Source organism: Protobothrops mucrosquamatus, unplaced genomic scaffold (genome assembly GCF_001527695.2).
Source record: "Protobothrops mucrosquamatus isolate PMUCROS unplaced genomic scaffold, P.Mucros_1.0 scaffold5, whole genome shotgun sequence".
NCBI lineage: Eukaryota > Metazoa > Chordata > Lepidosauria > Squamata > Viperidae > Protobothrops > Protobothrops mucrosquamatus.
Genome location: NW_015386392.1, coordinates 2,470,717 through 2,490,775, shown reverse-complemented (window position 1 = coordinate 2,490,775; position 20,059 = coordinate 2,470,717). Strand labels below are relative to the sequence as shown.

At 36.5% G+C, this 20,059-nt stretch overlaps 1 protein-coding gene across 1 annotated transcript in view; it reads right to left on the bottom strand.

Moving 5' to 3' along the window:
* The window catches only part of KMT2C (lysine methyltransferase 2C), a 162,981-nt gene that overhangs the window by 39,457 nt on the left and 103,465 nt on the right, over positions 1 to 20,059 (bottom strand). The window contains exons 16-30 of the mRNA XM_029282953.1: positions 19,470 to 19,571; positions 18,105 to 18,209; positions 15,873 to 16,054; positions 14,978 to 15,142; positions 13,929 to 14,038; positions 13,060 to 13,125; positions 12,231 to 12,443; positions 11,006 to 11,134; positions 9,490 to 9,609; positions 8,223 to 8,353; positions 7,274 to 7,460; positions 6,945 to 7,043; positions 1,458 to 1,598; positions 1,281 to 1,313; positions 1,042 to 1,158 (exon numbers count right to left, since the gene is read on the bottom strand). Coding sequence (XP_029138786.1) covers positions 1,042 to 1,158; positions 1,281 to 1,313; positions 1,458 to 1,598; positions 6,945 to 7,043; positions 7,274 to 7,460; positions 8,223 to 8,353; positions 9,490 to 9,609; positions 11,006 to 11,134; positions 12,231 to 12,443; positions 13,060 to 13,125; positions 13,929 to 14,038; positions 14,978 to 15,142; positions 15,873 to 16,054; positions 18,105 to 18,209; positions 19,470 to 19,571 — 1,900 coding nt within the window. The remainder of the gene's footprint in view (positions 1 to 1,041; positions 1,159 to 1,280; positions 1,314 to 1,457; positions 1,599 to 6,944; positions 7,044 to 7,273; positions 7,461 to 8,222; positions 8,354 to 9,489; positions 9,610 to 11,005; positions 11,135 to 12,230; positions 12,444 to 13,059; positions 13,126 to 13,928; positions 14,039 to 14,977; positions 15,143 to 15,872; positions 16,055 to 18,104; positions 18,210 to 19,469; positions 19,572 to 20,059) is intronic.

Genomic DNA, 20,059 nt, shown 5'->3' with positions numbered 1-20,059 from the left:
CGGCTTATCACCTCCTCATTTCAGATCTTGAAATACACAGTTTCAATTTTATTGTGAACAGTTTACAAATATATATTCAGGGCCTGTGTTAACTAATATAATATTTAATAAAACACTATTTGTATAGGTAAGGGAACATGTAAAAGAACTCTTGTGAGATTGATTTGCATGCAGGTTTCACGTAATCTCAACAATGTAATTAAAAACCAAATGAATTAAAAATGAATTAAAGGTCTTTACATCCCCTCTCAAAAGAGGAACTTTTACAAATTATAGTGAGCAGTTAAAGTACATTAAAAATCCTTAAAAAAAAAAAACTTTTCCTGTATAGGTTGCCCTTGATTTAAGACCACCATAGGGATGGGAACCTCTGTCGCTAAGCAAGAGACTCATTGACTTATGCCCAATTTTATAACCTTTCTTGCTATGGTCGTTAAGCAAATCACTATGGTAATTAAGTGGTGGTTAAATTAATTTGGCTTCCTCCATTGACTTTGCTTTTATGAAGCCAGCTGGTAAGGCTGCAAATGGTGATCACATGATGCCAAGACAGCATCAGGTTCGTCATGCCAAATGCCCAAAATTTGATCACATGACTACAAGGACACAGTGACCATTGCAAGTGTGAGGAGTGGACATCAGTCATTTTTTGTAGTGAACCTACAGGCTGAAGGAGAGGGAGACCTTTTAGAAGGAGTAAAAACAACTTCCAACCTGCAGTCGATTCTTTCCTCAGGGAAGGAAATGTCTGAGGTCAGGTTTTAAGGTCTAAATCTGCTATTTCCCATGTCTGGCAAGATTCTTGTAATATGGGTGGTTACCAATAAAGTATCTGCTTGAGCCTATTCACAGAGATGTTTTGGTTACTGGCACATGACATTTTTTTCAGCACCATTGTAACTTCAAATGGTCGTTAAATGAATATTTTAAGTTGAAGACTACATTTATGACCATGTATAAGGCACTGGCTATTCTTGAACTGCTCTCAATTGCCATATTGTTTGTTTAGGGTGAAACACTTTAAATTGATAAAAAGCAAACCTTGATTGTGCAAGTGCAGTAATTGTGGTGGTGGAGGCTGTGGCAAAGGAGCTGACTGAGTGGCTGCAGGACTCAGTACAGCAGTAAACAAGTCTTCCACATCCTTTCCTCCCAGTTCTATAAAATACAACAAGGTGCATTAGAGCAGAAGCAGATAGATATAGGTGTGGATGCACATATGTATATAATATGTGTGTGAAATAAACTTTGCAGAAAGATATTAAAAATAGGTCACTTACCTGGAATCTTATATAATTTACCAAGAATTGCACCTGCATAAAGTAAAAGCAATGAATATTACCAATCACCAATCACTGCATTCACATTAATTTCAAGAACTTCTAGCATGACGTCAAAATATGTGGTAATATGTCAAAACAACAACAAGCTGGCTTGTTGTAAATATAACCATTTACCATCTGTGACCATCTTATCCAGTTCTGGACTCAAAATCCCATCTAACTGTTCTTCACTCAGTGGCCGGGCACTCTGGCTGACATTCTGTAGAGGCAGCGAAGTGGAGGGATCGTCAGAGATAGGCCCAATATCTAGTCCAGCTGAAGGAAAGAAAAGTATAATTTTGAATAACATTAATTGGCTTAAATGGTAGGAAAAAATCCTATAGTGCATAGACCTAAATGTAATAAACAGTATTCATTTTCATTTGAGCAGTTTAAGAAGTCAAGATTTTATTTTAGAAAATACCATAAAAACAAACCCAATTATATATTGTGGCAAATTCTTTATTAGTAAAATGGTTACTCTGCAATTGCAAACTTTCAGGTTTTCAAACAATATTACTTACTAACTTCTATCCCCTCGACCTGTTTCATAACTATCTCGTCTAATGAAGCCTATAAGTTATTTTGTAAATGTTCAGTTAACCTAATAAAAGCATTGTCTCCATATGGATTTGAATCATGAAGCACAGATCAAAATCTTGACAACAATAAACCTACTGTAATATTTGACATATAATGCTCCAACACTGGAAGTTTTTAAGAGACTGGAAGCCATTTGTCCGAAATGATGTAGGGTTTCCTGCCTGAGCAGGGGGTTGGACTCGATGACCTCCAAGGTCCTTTCCAACTTTATTACTACTATTACTACTATTACTACTACTACTACTACTACTACTACTACTACTACTACTATTATTATTATTATTATTATTATTATTATTATTATTATTATTATTATTATTATGTATCAAAAATAGATAAGGGTGTTTTACACTTAAGGGGATGTTTTTTCAAATAAATAAATCAACAAATGGAAACTGTGTTATGGACGCTGTGAAACTATGCCTGAAGTACTCAAAAGATTAAAAAAGGTCAGTATATTTAAATATGATTTAGACACAAATAGTGCATACAGTTTGATCAAAGGTGTTAGACCACAACTATGGACTATTGTTTATAACAAAATAACAGTTTATGTTTTTGAACAGATATGTATAGCATTAGTTCAAATTATTTAGTAGGAAGATTATAAACGGTTTACCTCTCTTTCAATTTACAGGTGTTGCAAAAGTCAGACAAGAGGCAGTGGGAACTGTCATGATTTCTGCTTAGAAACCACATTTTGGTGAAAGAAAACTTTTTACCTTGATCCCAAGTTTGGCTTACTACATTAATTTACTGCTCAGGCAAACTTTTGTTCAGCTTGGCCTTTTGTCTGATAAAATTGCTAATTATTTCAAATACCAAACCACTTGCTGGCTTAGATTGCTTCTGATTCTAGTTCATTGTGTATCTCATCCTGATTTTTTTCTGCCAATTTGTTTTTCCTTCCTTTTGCAGAAGGCTGTTTTATATTAGAATCTTTCTGGCATCATTTATTCTGTAACTGACCTAATCCTGGTCTCCTCAAGCCTATGTGGCAACCATGTGTTTACTACCTCCCATTTAATTGACAACCAAAACAGACTTCTTTCTGTCAGCATTGGCACTGAATGGAACTCTCTTTTTTGTTAAATTGCCGAGTCAATGCTGGCAAATTGAAATTCCGTATGGTTCACTGTTTGAAACTATTTGGCTGAATTTTATTCAGCTGTTCTTGCAGCAGCCTACATAATATTTTATTTTAGTTTGTGTGTGTGTGTGTGTGTGTGTGTGTAGAAAGAAAGAAAACAGGCATGCCAGTGTTGAAAAAGAAATGCAACATTAGTTAGGTAAATACAGGTAGTCTTCAATTTACAACCAGTCACTTAGCAACCATTCAAAGTTATGACAAACTCCACCCAAAAGGTCGATGCAAATTCTCAATCATCCAGGTAGAGTTGTCTGAAGATTGGCAGGAATAGCCAACACTCCAGAAGATAGGCTTGAGATACAGAAGGATCTTGACAGTCTTGAACATTGGGTGCTATCTAACAAAATGAAATTCAATGGTGAAAAAAGTAAGGTTTTACATTTAGGCAAGAAAAAACAAATGCACAGGTACAGTATAAGTGCTACCTGGCTCAACAGTAATAACTGTGAGAGGGATCTCGGAGTTCTAGTGGACAATCACTTAAATATGAGGCAGCAGTGTGCTGCAGCTGCCTAAAAAGCCAACACAGCGCTAGGCTACATTAACAGAGGGATATAATCAAGATCATGTGAAATAATTAATACCATTTTATAATGCCTTGGCAAGGCCACACTTGGAATACTGCATCCAATTTTGTAAAAAAAAAAAGATGTTGAGACTCTAGAAAGAGTACAGAGAAAAGCAACAAAGATGATCAGGGGACTGGAGGCTAAAACATATAAAAAACAATTGCTGGAATTGGGTATGTCTAGTTTAATGAAAAGAACAACTAGGGGTGACATGATAGCAGTGTTCCAATACCTCAGGGGCTGCCACAAAGAAGAGGGAGGGAAGCTATTCTCCAAGGCGCCTGAAGGCAGAACAAGAAGCAACGGATGGAAACTGATCAAGGAGAGAAGCAACCTAGAACTAAGGAGAAACTTCCTGACAGTGAGAACAATTAACCAGTGGAACAACCTGCCTCCAGAAGTGGTGAATGCTCCAACACTGGAAGTTTTTAAGAAGAGACTGGACAGCCATTTGTCCGAAATGGTATAGGGTTTCCTGCCTGAGCAGGGGGTTGGACTAGAAGACCTCCAAGGTCCCTTCCAACATTATTATTGTTGTTGTTGTTGTCTAAAGGTTCACACATCGCAACTGGACTAAACTTTGTTGTTAGTTTGAGAGATGTTTCACTGCCCATCCAGGCAGCTTGCTCAGTCAGAACAAGGCAGTTAGGCAGAGAGTCGTTGGAATGTACCAACTCCTGCCTCACCAATCTCAGGGGTTTCTTCCCCAAAGTGCGTTGAAACTTCTCTCAAACTAACAACAAAAAATCAGTCCAGTTGTAATGATTCAGAAACTTCAAACAACCTTCAGACAACTCTACCTGGATGATTGAGAATCTTCATCAACATTTTGCAATACACTTTAGAGAGGAAACCCCTGAGGTTGGTGTGGCAGGAGATGGCACATTCCAACGACTCTCTGCCTTACTCTCTGCAGTTAGCCTTACTCTGACTGAAGAAGCTACTGGACGGACAGTGAAATGTCTCTCAAACTAACAACAAAAAAATTAGTCCAGTTGTGATGATTCAATCTGCAGATAACTTCAGACAACTTTCAGATATTCACGACCCAATTCCAAAGTTCTGACAATTGCCACCACCTATGGCCACATGAACGTGTTTTGGATGTTCAGCAACCATCCTGCATTTATGGCTGTTTGCGCCACTCTGCAGTCATATGACTGTGATTTACAACATTTTTGCTGAATACCAGCATTTATTTCTGGTTTTCAGCAAAAATGACACATAGCAAACAAAGAGTTTACTTAACAACTCTGGTGTTCATTTAATGACTGAGACATTCACTTAGCAACCATGGATTCACTTCACGATCATTCTGATTAACTTAACCACCACCACCACCACATAAAAAAAGGATGTGAAATTGGGTCAGTCACATGATGACCCGCTGTACAACCATAACAACTTGCAAGCCCAGTGGGTAGGTTCCATTATGGTTGTAAGTCAAGAACTATTTATATCCCCTTAACTCTTGAGCTCTGGGAAGGAAAGGGGGATGAGAAAGAAACTCAAGATAACCCTGACATGATTGTCCTTATATAACAGGGAACAGAGGGACAGAGACTTTCAAAATTCCAATATAACCTGTAATAATGAAGTGTTTTTGTACTTTGTGCAGTACATGTTTTCCTGAGCTGGCCTATCTCAAAGGACTGACTTTTTATGTTTAAAAGCAGAACACTTACCAGAAATGAAAGTACTGTAGAATTTTAGAGCTCTTATAATACATTTAAATTTTTTTCAAAAGTCACTCTTTTCTAAATATGAACCTTAGGTGTTATATATGATATTCTTACTTATATTTGCAATAACATTCCAAAGCCAAATTAAAACATGGAATTTCCCTCCCCCCATGTTTTTTATATTCATTGAAGTAAATAAAAAGTCCACTACTCTGAACAGAAACAGGAAATACTTTTAAGTTCAAGAGAAATGTGTTACTTGATATTGTGAAATGCACACATAGACAATTCTGTAGTTATTCACAACATTCTTTAAATAAAAAAATCAAGTTCTTCTAAGTGCACTACAAAGACAGGCATTTTACACTGTGAAGACTGCACAAAGGTAGTGAAAAATGAAAGAAAGTGAGGCAACAGAAGAGTTATTACACCATGCATGCATAAAAAAATATAGCTGAAACCATTAGGAAACAGAACTACTTCTAAACACTGATCATCCACTAAATATTTCCTTACCAAAAGGGGAAGAGGAGTTCTCAACCTGGAAAGTGCATAAATCAAGACCTACAGGATCCAAACCAGATAAAATGGATGATTATAACAAAAAAAATAAATAAAATGAAGCAAGCAAGCAAGAACAAATCAAAAGTATATAGCTGCATGCTGAAATAGTTCATGGATATGAGAAACACTGAAAGTTATCCCCAGAGTAATAAAGGACAATAACAAAAACAAAGGATAGATGTATTAAGCAAAGCAAGAGATAATAGTTTTGACTAATAGAAGCATGTTTAAAAATTATGCGTATATACAAATACACAAGTGCTTTTTTTGTAAAAAAAAAAAAAAAAAAAAAGTGCAGGAACTCACACATGTCATACAACCTGCCTTGCCTACTCTATAAGGTTCCATCCAAAAAAGGTGCCGGAACTCTGTTCTGGGCGTTCTATGACCAAAAAAAGCCCTGTAAATACATGTATAGGTAGTCCTGAACTTACAGCCCTTTGTTTAGTGAATGTTTGAAGTTATAATGGCACTGAAAAAAGTGGCTTCTAAAGTGGCATTTACAACTGTTGCAGCAGCTCTATGGTCACATGATTAAAATCTGGAGGCTTGACAATCGGCATGTTATTTAGAACAGTTGCAGCATCCTGAGGTCAGATGATCACCATTTGCAACCTTCTCAGCAAGCTTCTAACAAGCAAAGTCACTGGGGGGAGCTGAATTTGCTTAATGACAATGTGATTTACTTAACACCTGTAGCATAAAAGATTGTAAAATCGGGCACAACGTGCTTAACAACCACCTTACATAGCAATGGAAATTCTGGTCCCAATTGTGGCCCTAAGCCCAGGACTACTCATACATGTTGAGGGGCTCACAAGGCAGAAATACGAAAGTTCAGAAGCAAAATGATTTGCTTTTTGGCTTCTCAGACACCATGATGTGAATCAAAAAGAGCCCTAAGTGAATGTTTCAAGTGCTGAAGAAGCTTCTTGGATGAGAAGAGAAAGAAAAACAAGAAAGTCCAGTTGCCTCGTGAAAAAGCATCTCTGGTTTTCAAGTATAAGTAGCCACTAATCATGAACATCACAAAGAACAATTTTTCCAATCATACCTGAATGATCCCCAGGTTTCACTAAATCATCTGAAAGAATTCCAAGGATGTCATCCTCAGTGCTCAGCACGAGAGCAGCTAATGGGTCATCCAGAGTACCTTTAGAAAATAGACAGCTCAGACGCAAACATAATAAAGATGGCACCAGGAATGGAACATTCAAAACTTAGTAAATAAAACATTTCAGTTACCCAGGGTAGCAGATCAGTTAAAGAGTAACTGCAACATTAAAACAGGTGTTCCTTTTTACTAAAAGGCTCTTTTAGCAAGGCCTCTTCTGCTCTGTGCCCAGGGCCACCCTGTGCCAAAATATCTTCAGATTTATGTACCTTGCGCACCAGATTTTGAGGGAGTGGAAGTGGAAGCTGAACTCAGAAGTGGATCTGAGGATGGATCTAAGAAATTGGTGTTCAAACTTGCTTTGCAGGAAATGCTGAGGCTTTCACTGCATAAATTATCCAAACTTGGCTTTTTCTGCCTACTAGTGTCTAAAAGTTCTCTTCCAAAGAAAGCTTCCTAGAATTAAAACAAACGACAAACAATGAAAGCAAGCATTTAATTAAAATGACTTTATAAACCACAGGATTCCTATATTTGAATATGAATCTGAACCGAAACAGATTCAAATACTTATTGGTTAAGATCATAGTTAATAAATGTAGCTGCTCTTGTCATAAAACATACTCATATTTAACCGAATTATGATTCTATATGTAAAATTGCTGGTGTTGTTCACTTCTGATTTAAAAGCATTCAAAATATTCAATTTTATGTGACTTGTTTCTCTATCCTTTTCTGCTCTGTTTAGGGGGGCAACACCTACTCTCCAGAAAGGTATTTATCAGACAGGCTCCTCAGTCTATGATGTTCCCTCCATTCATTTATCATAAAATTCAAGCAATTAATTTAGCTTCTTTAAATACTATATAAGGAAAATTTAAATAACCTTACTGCTTCTTGGCTAATTCAGTAACATGTACAAAAGTGTGTTCATTCTAGAAACAGGACATTCTTTCAGCTAATTAGACTATAATCAACTATTGATATATTAATATGTCTATATTAATGGATTTAAAACATAATGTATTATGTTTTCTATTAAAATAAATATTTTACTTTTCAGAAATACAATAAAATAATATCATTCACAGACCTAGGAAATTAACACTAGTGTTAATTGATTACAAATTATAAAGCAATTTCTTAAATTATAAATAGATTATCTACTATATGCAAATAATGCTCTTAGGGAAAATATTTTGCATGCTGTGAGAGTACCTGCAAATATGCTGGGAAAATTTCTTCAAGCTTATTTTTCTTTTTCTTATAACGTTTTTTCATTTTTTCCATATTTTCAGAAACAGACATAGCTTCATCAACAAGTGTATCAGGCAGTTGTTCACCCCAAACTAGAAATATCAAACATGTACAATGTTACAATCCTATTTAGACTAGACTAGCTGAAGTACAGGAGGAGGGTTACTGATTAATTCTTTTCCTGATTTAAAAATAGCATTAGTTGAAATTGAAAATCTGATAAAATTGATGTAAAGGTAATATGTGGCACTGGTATGCAAGACTCTAAAAACTTGGCACCATATTCTAAAGCACGGGTAGTCAACCTTGGCTCTTTTATGACCTGTGGACTTCAACTCCCAGAATTCCTGAGCCAGCCGTGCTGAGGGGAAAGGGAGAGTTTCCAAGAGGAGCCATGCTGGCTCAGGAATTCTGGGAGTTGAAGTCCACGAGTCATAAAAGAGCCAAGGTGGCCTACCCCTGATCTAAAGGAAGTGTCTTTAATGTCATCCGCAATCCTCTTGGAAAGAACTAGTTTTCAGACTGACAGTTCAAAAAGTGCAGACCTTTTATACTAACATACAATGCTAAAATATTTTAGGTATATTTTAAAGGTATTATTTTATGATGATCTTCCTTTACCATTAGCTCTCTTTAGAATTTCAGCCACTGGTGTAATGGTTAAGGAATCAGGCTAGATCACAAATTCTGATCTTGCTTTAGTTGCAAAGCCAGCTGAGTGGCCTTGGGCCAGTCACTTTCTTTCAGTCTTAGGAAGGAGGCAGTGGCAAAACACTTCTGAAAAATCTTGCCAAGAAAACTGTAGGAACCTATCCAGGCAGTCACTGAGAGTCAAAATTACTTGTTTTTCCATTTATCATCTGTTTACTAAATTATGCATCTGTTCATAATATATTAGCTTTGCATAAATGAACTGCCACAAGGATGCTTTTTACCAGAAAGGTTGTTTCTAGTAAGAATGGCTAACAAAGTTGTAGAACTATGCTTTTATGTTCAGAGTAAATCTGACAGAATTTAATTTAAACTGGAAAATTGTCTCAAACTATAATACATGAATTTATACAAGGATGCAGTCATGTAGTATCTTCAGGAATGACAATGAATTAAGCTTTTGGGGGGAAAAACTGGGGTTAAAAAAAAAGTAACTGACTAATTAAAATATAATGATCTTGTGTTACAGGACATGGCAGTAACACAGAAGTATGAGAATAAATTGCTAGATGCCTACTTTCATCTCTGTTGGGTATTTGTTCAGATACAGAACCAGAAGAATCTTTTCTAGAGAGAGATCTTTTCATTTTTCCTTGTCCTGTACGACTCCGCTGGCGTACCATGAATCCACCGATGCCTATAAAAAGTATGTTCACAGTATTTATTAAGCAAATTTAGATAGCCATTCCACACAGGTGACTATGTTACTTAAATTATATTATAATTATTTAAATAAAGAGGAACATCCTGGAATGCAGACATTCTGTAAATAGCCATTTCTACATAATACATGTCATTCAAATATAATAATAAGCCACTAAAGGCAATTCTAGATATTAAAATATATTTAATTTTTGTAGTTGCTTTATTTCCACACACAAACACACACCTCCTTCCCTCTCACCAGCATCACCACACCAGCTGTCTCTCAGCACAACTTTTATAGTCTACATCAGGGGTAGTCAACCTTGGCTCTTTTATGACTCATGGACTTCAATTCCCAGAATTCCTGAGCCGGCTTAGCTGGCTCAGGAATTCTGGGAGTTGAAGTCCATGAGTCATAAAAGAGCCAAGGTTGACTACCTCTGGTCTACATTGCTGTGCTGGCTGGGGAGAGGCTTAAAGAAGCAGGACAACAACAGCACAGGTGCTGGCCCTTTTCTACACAGCCTGCCTTCCTATAAAGACAATTCTTTCCTAGATCAAGTTAATAGGGAATCAACAAAAACTGAGTATCTATAATTTCTGCCTGATGATATAGCTCCCATCTATAAGAATTCAATATAATGCATAAGAAATCCACCAGTTGCTCATATTAATCCAACAATGATCTGTATATTAATACAAATATTAGCTGAAAAAACACTCACTCTTCTCTTGAACATCTCTTTGATGTTCTCTGTTAAACATCAAAATTTGCGATCACCAAACTGTGCTAAGTTTATACCTCTTTTACATGGAAGCTATCAAGATGTATCTATTTAATAATAATAATTCATAAAAAGTTATTCTGTTGTTTGGTAACTTTGGTATATATATCTTGATATAGAGGCAGTATAAATAGTCCTTGACTTACGGTCACAACTGAACCCAAATTTTCCATACTAAGCCAGGCAATTGTCAAGTGAGTTGCACCTCATTTTATGACCTTTCTTGCCACAGTTGTTAACTGAATCTGGCTTCTCCCATTGACTTTTCTTGTCAGAAGCCAACTGGATAGGTAACAAATGGTGATCCCATGACCATGGTGCCTGTTGCCAAGGGCTTGAAATTTGATCCTATGACTATGGGGATGTTGCCACAATTGATCATAAATCCTTTTTCAGTGCTGTTGTAACTTTGAATTGTCGCTAAACGAATGGTTGTAAGTCAAGGACTACCTATATTTGAAAATGAAAACCACTGTTTGAAACTGCAGTATACACCAGATAGGGTAATTCTCAACAATACTTAACTAATCTCATTTCTAAATAAAATATTATGTATAAATATATAGTCAATACATATAAACCTATCTGGATTATGTACTCTACCAGGTCTATATGGCTTTCTCTTTCTTTTTTTGATCCCTTCAGTTGCTTCCATTCCCTTAGGATCATCATCTATAGGTTCTCGTTCAGGACTTGTATCTGATTTTCCTTCACAATCCATAAGGTCTCCTTCTGAATTAAAACAAGTTAAAAAGTGAGGGAGAAAAAGATTGGAGTTATTTATACACTTTTACTTAACTGCCCACATAAAAAACTCATCAGTTAACTAAAACCCCTGCTTCTGGGAAACCAATTAGGAATATCAGAAATTGCAGTTATGTGACTATGGCTTTTGTGATGTCATAATGGTAAGCCGGGCACCCAAATCACAATCATCAAGTAGGGACACTGCGACAGCCAGAATTCCAAGGACCCATCCTAAGTATTCCAAGTTTAGGGCTGTTGCAATTTGGAATGGTTGTTGAATGAGGGGTGGAAATCCAAGGATTTCCTATATTCAGCAAAATAAAAATTGTACAGTGACACTCACTACTTCTCAGATCCACTGCCAACATAAGCACCATTTTGATCAAGTATATAGTCTAAGTAGATAGTCTTTCCCTTCCTTTGGTCATGGTTCCGACAGATGAAACTCTTCAAAAGAACTTCAAGGCATTGTTTACCTTAAAGAATCTTTTATTCAAGAAACAAAGTATCGGCACTACATAGTCGAAACCAAAAACTGAATTCCCCTCCCCTGGATACAAAGTAACAAAGTACAATTCCCTCCTCCAATAAACAGTCATAAATCACATTCCCCAATTAGCTTGAAGCCCGGGATTTCTCCCCAGCTCTCTAGCCTGCCAAAACTCTATCAACTCTGTGCTCAATGACCTTGGATTCCCACAACTGAGTTATTATTGTTATGACTAGCTGGACTCTCATCCACATTCCCCCTCCCAGCATCAACTAACTCTAGAAGCAATAGAGATAAATGGCTGCATTTCCATCTGTTGTCAAAGCAAGAACATCCTATATTAGCAGTGTTGACACCTTTCCTCTCTTGGGCATTTGTTCATTTACCACCCTGATTTTTGGACGCTTCAACAAATCTTGAACTTTTCCCAGGTCAACTAATACAATTTTAAAGCCAGCTATTGTTCCTGTTAGACATTCCTTCTGCTTTGTGCTTTGGATTAATTCTATGAATTCCTCCCTCTTCCACAGTGCATCATGAGACCCTCTAACAAATAGTTTAATAAAATGGAAGAGAGCATATAATAATTACCTCTACTGTCATCCATCTCACCATCTCTTGAATGTTCTGACTGGACATCAGGTGGTGTTTGAAGTACAGCAACACTATTCTGGTTTATAATTTTCAACTTAAGCTTTGGCTTTGCCCTTTTTCTTCTTGGTACAACAGCACTGAGGCTCTGTAACTGAGACATCCCTGTTTCGGTCAAACAGACACCATCCTGAGTGTACGTCTTCGGTGGGTCTATAAAATTGGCATGAACCACAACAGGAATTTACACTTTTAATAATTTTGTTTATAATCACAATATTTAAAAATATTGCAATTAATATACCATGGAAGCCTATTTGTTCTAATATTAAGAGAGAAGACAGCACAATTATTTCAAAGGAAAACCAACATTATAATTATAATATTTTATGAAGAGTCTATTCCATACATTATTCAACTCAACACATATAAATGAAATTACACAGATACACAGAGAATAATAAGTTCCACCATAAATAGATTGGGGAAAGATAAAGACTGAATAAATCACTCCAATTTTTGTCAAATTATGCATCTGCCTTTCAAAGAACATATCTAAAAGGGCAAGCAGAGAAAGGTCTGCCTTCATCTATTTGGGTAAAATCTTTTGCTCACTTAAGCAATTTAACTTCCATTAAGGAGGACTTGAACATTTATTCATGAAAGGTATCAGCTGGGTTTAAAAATGAACAAGGGAATAGCTAACAAAAACCAACTATTATAATCAATTATATTGATTATATAATTTTAAGGCATAATTCTAGCTTCAACAGTGTATTATTAGTAGAAACAAAGTTAGATGGAGAGAATGAAGAATTTTAATGGTTACCAAGTTCCTTTGCTTTTGATGGAATTTGGGCTGCAATAGATGATTCACAGAATTCAAAGGAAGGCACTAGAAAAAGAAAAAATAAACAGTGAACATTGTCATTTAATTAAGCAGGTTATGCAGTTGTCAATAGCATTATTTTAATACTGAAATCCTTATTAATCTATAGTTTTCACATGTCTGTTACTCCAAACAATTTATTTTTTACTTTATTTTTATTAACATTTTATTACAATTTTCACCTAATCCCTTTTCTAATAATATATTTTAAGATAACTGACAATCTAAAGGAACAGCAGATTTTTAATGTCATTTTCTATTACTGATCATACAGCATTAAGAAAATATCTAGACAAAAGAAAACAGTCTCTTTTGTTAACTCAACATCTGTCGAGAGAAGCTTTACAACAAATTTTATTGTACCTTTATTAGAATAGATCTGGAAGGGACCTTGGAGGCCTTCTAGTCCAGCCCCCTGCTCAAGCAGGAGAACCTATACCATCTCAGACAAGTGACTGTCTAGCCTCTTTTAAAAAAATCTCCAGTGATGGAGCACCCACGATTTCTGGGGGCAAGCTATTCCACTGGTTAACTATCCTCACTGTCAGGAAGTTTCTTCTTAATTCCAGGTTGCTCCTCTCTTTGATCAGTTTCCAACCATTGTTTCTTGTCCTGCCCTCTGATGCTTTGGAGAATAACGTGACCCCCTCTTCTTTGTGGCAGCCCCTCAAATACTGGAACACTGCTATCATGTCTCCCCTATTTCTTCTTTTCTTTAGACTAGCCAAACCCAAGTCCTGCAGCCATTCTTCATATGTTTTAGTCTCCAGACCTTTGAGTATCATTAGATAAACAGCAGGTGAATTTACCATTTGCTGATGGTATATATGGTCTACACATGGTGCAGTCAAAACCATTATCTGCTGTGTTTTCCACTTCTTCCTCCGTGTTTAAATTTTGACAGACAGTGTGCATCCATCTGAAAGTTAAAGTATAGATGGCAAAGGAGTTGATTGAAATGCATGCAATTTTATCGTGCAATACAAATATTGTCCCTGAAGAGAAAAACCCGGGAGATGCTTATTAAAATTAGTTATTAAAATTCCTTTTGGGCCAGTTAGTTGAGCTGGGGATTGCTATAAAATTCCAGCATTCTCAAATATGTTTCAAAATGTATTTCAACCAAACTGTTTCGATAAGACAAACTTCTTTAGTTCAGGATCCAATGGTGGATGATTTATATCAGGAAGCTTTTCTGAAACTTAATCTGAAGGAGCCAATTCAGTAGAGCTCAATTTTTGAGATTTAGTAGATGTATTGACATCCATGATTGCTTTGATAACAAGAGATTGAGGTCCCTGGGATTGGAATGAGGTCATTTAGTTCCATTTCTTGTCTACATTGATAAGTTAAGAAGATTATGAAGAAATGTTGCACATAAAAAAGATGAATCTAAGGGGGTCTTGCTAATTTTATCAATTACTTCCTGAGTTATGGAAATATTTTAAATTAGTTGATTTCTTTGTTCAAGGGATTGCTGTTTATTCCATACATACTGCACCATTGGAAGACCTGAAGGACTAGGTTAATGACACATCATGAACAAATCTATTTATGTGGCTGTGAAGAATCAATCAATAATTAATGGTTTCTTAAACAATATTATTCAAAATATCTTCAGGCTACCCAAGAATTTATAGAATATGCTCCTGTCATTGCTATAACCCCCATAATGTGACTGAGAAAGAAAACACTTTGATAAACACTGAATTATTTTTATAGATTAGGTAACAAAAACCAATATTAAGAATCATTTTGATTTTAAAAAAAATCAAAATTCATCCCACAAATATAAGGGAACACAGTATGACCAAGCAAGTAAAAAAAAAATTGTTCCCAATGTAAAAGAAATTTTAACCTGTCACACTGCCTGCACTGCACAATAAGCTCTTCTTCTCTGTAACTGCAACAGCAGACTGGGCAGGTAGATAAACTTGCACAAGGAGCACACTGTGTGTAATTATTTTGCCATTCACATCTTAAACCGGGAGAAGTAGCTCCACAGTGTCTGCACCACACACACCTTCAAAACACAAACACATGAATAACATTTAGTTTGCATTTGCTTACATTTCCATACTATCCAATGAACAAAACATTAATCCTTTCATTTAATAGTTAAAATTATGCAAAATGTCACCAACTAAAGAGATTCTATTTAAATTAATTTTAGAATATGATGTTCTATAAAGAGTCCTTGGTGTTCTCTGATTTTCTTGCAGATGTTTCATTACCTAATTAGGTAACATCTTTAGTGCATCTTCAGTGAAGATGTTCCCTAACCGAGTAATGAAAAGTCTCCAAGAAAATAACCAAGCTCAAAGATTACCAAAGACTCTACAGTTGAACACTGAGCTACAAATATACTCTTTTATTAATGTACTATGCGGCTGCAAGTGTGCCTGGTTGTCATGGCTACCATGATATTCTAAGTCACCCCAGTTCCAATGGCCCAAATATATATGTTAAAAGGCAGGATACATCATCCTAGTCTTTAAGTTCCCTAATTCCAAAGCATTTGCAAATTAATTCCCAATTTAAGCTCCTACGTTATTCTGCTTGGGATTCTCAATTACTGGAGGGCATGTATGATTGTCCCAGTGGTATTATTTGAACTTTAATTAAAATATGATCAAACTTTATGTACTGCTATTAGGCATCCCCAATAGTTCACTAAAATGCATGTTTAAATTTCAGGCAAAAACCCTTCATGAATACAATATGCAGAATTAAAAAAAAATAGAGAAACACACCATCTGCACTTCCAACCTCCTTTGGGAACTGTCTGTAGTGGTGGATCCAGGCAGTAAGTGTGGTAGCTGATATCACAGTCATCACAAAGAAGTAGCCTTCCTGGATCCGTAGCCTTTCCGCAGGCTTCACAAACAGTGCACTCCAGACATCGCCAACCCTTGTGGAGTACCACTTTTGTAATCTGTATAGGAAAAGGCAGCATACAATTAAAATTAATAAAACTTCAATTTGACAGTTCCAGGGATGTCAAATGTGTCATAGTTTTCCAAATAGACAGATTTTTTTAAAAAAAGCTTAAAACTTGTTCAAATGGAGAAAGGGAATGCATTTACTTTTATCACCATTCATTGGATGATGACATCCTAGCAACCATCAACATAATAATAATAATAATAATAATAATAATAATAATAATAATAATAATAATAATAATAATAATAATAATAATAATAATAGTAAAGTTGGAAGGGACCTTGAAGGTCATCTAGTCCAACCCCCTGCTCAGGCAGGAAACCCTATACCATTTCGGACAAATGGCTGTCCAGTCTCTTCTTAAAAACTTCCAGTGTTGGAGCATTCACCGCTTCTGGAGGCAGGTTGTTCCACTGGTTACATTATTTTCCTGAGGCAATTGGATGTTCACAGTGATATGCTAGTTGGGAATTCTGGGAATTGGAAGTTTACACATCTTTAAGTAACCAAGATTGAGAAATACTGGAGACAAAAGGTTTCCATGCTTAATAAATTGCCTATATTCAGGAACAGGAATACCTTGTGTTATATAAAATTGCAAAATTTTAAAGTGCTTTAATCACTTCCTAACCTGACAATCAAGGACATTTTAAATGTTGAAAGCTTTCATGCTTAGCCAAATTATTTACCGTAGGTTAAAAAATTTTGTTTTAAAATATTTGTCATTACATTTGTTGAAATGTGTTTAAATCATTTTAACATGAGCCATTCATGTTAGTTATTTGGGCTTTTCTGTTAGTTATTTGGGATTTTGATTTCCAAAACCAATTAGAATATCTTTTACTGGCATTCCTTTACAAAGTGTTTCAAATTTATATTCTTTTAAAAAGGCAAATTCTTTTCACAAAATCTATGCAGATTTTAAATTAAATGCTTGTTTATATGGAAAAATTGTTACTGTGAAAATAATACATTTGAAAAGAACAGCTTATAGCTTATACAATAGCAAATAATATATTATTTCTGCATAAATCTTTAACAATCCAGATTTAGTCTCATAAATGTAAAACACTAAATAAATATACCACTTACTGTTAATCCCAGCAAAGGGCAATTATGTACATTATAGTTAATGTATAACATTGTAGCAAGGTAATTATTAGAATTTATAGCTGCAAAATCACTTTTATAGGATGTATACAAAGTCACTAAAGTATTTTGCAAATTGCAAATAAATTATAGACATATTTACAAAGGATTGTTTAAAAGATTTAAAAAATCTTAAATGTCAGATATAGATGATAAGGATACGGATATTTTTATTGCTGGCTACTATTAAATTCTCTCAGTGGCTTACAATACAGATAAGCCTCTACCCTATTTCATCCACCTGAGCCAATAGGACAGGAAGGCAGGATATGTTATGAATCCCATCGCTTAGGAGTGAACATCTGGTGGAACCACAAAAAATGGTCTTCTCAGTGGTGACCCCTTCTTTATGGAATATCATGCCCCCAAGATAGATTTGCCCCCCCCTCCCGTTGCTTTTTCAAAAGGCCATTAAAAACATGGTTTTGTCAGCATGTTTAATCAGCATGATCTGATTAAGTAGTAGATTTGATTGTGGCTACTATGGGTGATGAGTGGTTGATTTTTTTAGGGTTTTTATTATATAGTGTATTTTTTAAGTACTGTAAGCTGCCTGGAGTTACCTATGTGTAAGTTGGGTAGCTATATAAATTCATTAAATAAATAAATTAATCAAATTAAAATCTAAAAATTAAAAATGAATTTATCTGGCTAATTATTAAAACAAGCTTATCGGGGAATGATGTTTCTGGGGGGAAAAAAAGCATTTCTCAGTTCAGCTAAGGTGTGCTTTCCAGAGACCTGGAGAAGCTACAAAAAGGGCTCAGTTCTAAATCACAGTGAAATGACTTCAATCAGGTACGGTAGGATTCTATAAAAGGGAATGTTCTCCCACACAGAGCTTTTAAGAATAAATAGATAGACAAGCATGGGTATTTCAAAACACTCACCTTAATACCTACACAGAATGGATGATAACACTGACCACACTGTGAACAGGCAAGTAATTGGCCTTCTGCACCTTGTCCAAAACTTCCACAAACTACACACATATCCTGGAATATAAAATAGTTATCTTCACACAGGAGGCAGCATTAAGCATACCAACTTCACCCACCCCCAAGAGCATCTGATGGCTATACACCTATATCTATCCTTTTTAAAATGTTTCTTATGTCCTTACAGAAATTCAGATGTACAGTGTTCACTTATTAGCATAATCTATATATACATTATTACATACTCAATAGTAATACTGTAAAATTTTCACATTTTTGTGAAGGAAGCTGATTTTAGACCCAAGCCACTTAAGAAAATAACATTAAGACACTAAAACCCCTTTCAATCTAATTTTCTTTTTTAATATACAGGGAAACAAAGGAAGTTTTTTGGGGGAAAACAAAGGTCAAATCAATCAATTCCAACTTCGCAAGATCTTTTTTTTTTTTTACGAGAAGTTGGAATTGATTGATCTTTCCCCCAAAAAAAACTTCCTTTGTTTCCCTGCACACAGCGGCAGATCATGAAGGAGAAATGGCACGGGGCTGGGAGTCAGGTAAGCAAAGAAAGGCAATTCTTGGGGGGAGCAAGGGTTTCTTTTCTTACCTGCCCCACTTGTTCCGAGACCGCTTTTGGCCGAGCCGTGTTGCTTTCGCCAATGGCCTACTCACTCTCCCTCCCCAAGCCTCCGGCGCTTCACCTACCGCTTTGGTGGCTCTGTAAGCAGACCTGCGAAGTTCTCTTCTCTGACAATGGGCAGGTGAGGGGGGAACCTGCCCCACTTGTTCTGTGCTGCTTTCAGCTGAATTGCGATGCTCTTGCTAATGGCATGGCCATGAGGACGCGGAACAAGCCGGGCGGTGATAGGGAACCAGTATAATGGCCCGTGGCTTAGAACACGAGAGGATCCACCAGGCCTCATGGCACAGCATTGGGTGTGACGTGCACGGTGGCAAATGGCTGCAGCCAGCGGCAAATGGCCATGTAGCACCAAAAATGCCATTTGCTGCCTCCTGTCCAATGCCGCTGCCATGAGGCCATGGAACAAGCCGGATGGCGGTAAGGATCCTTCCCCCCCATTGACTTTGCCTCATCACAGGAAGGCCGTACACGCAGGCCCTTAAGTAGCGCTTACTTTTGGGGGGAGGGCTTTTATTAGGCCCACCCCCCCAAAAATCAGCTGGGGCTTACTTTTGGGAGTAGGTTTACTTTCGGAGAAACACAGTAGATAGACAGACAGACAGACAGACAGACAGACAGACAGACAGACAGACAGATTTCCACAGAAAGTAACAAAGTATTCTAAGTATGGCAACCTGATGTAAAGTAAATTTGTCACTGCTAGAGAACAGGACAACAGTATTATGCATGGAGTTTTCTTCTTCATCTTTGTTGGATGAGTTATCCATATCTGTGACCTGCAAAATGGAACAGAAGAATTAAATGAGATACTGTAATAATTTAGTAACAGTTTTTAACTGTTACACAATAGACCATAAATTATTTGAAATGTATACAAATAAGCCATGTGCATTTGAAATATTGCATCCGTCTTTCACTGAAGAAAACGAAACACCATATGCAGCCCTTCCACAATTTTATATACTAGACAGTTTATGGCCCATGGCTTATCCTTCCAGAGATATTTCTTTCTTCTTCCTCAGTGCTTTCAACAATGACAGAGCTTTTAATGTACTGGTCTCAGTGGAAAAGGGGCGTTGTCTTACCTGAACGCCTTTTCTCAGCACGGAGATGGAGGATCCACCCGTGGGTTGTGACTGTATTCCTGCCCAATCAGATCAAGTCAGCCAAAGTTGTCACGCCCTGTCCTTGGACCTATGCCCAGTCTTGACGCGAGCGTAGCACTTGACTGATCGATGACGTACTGGCTCAGACACTAATTACC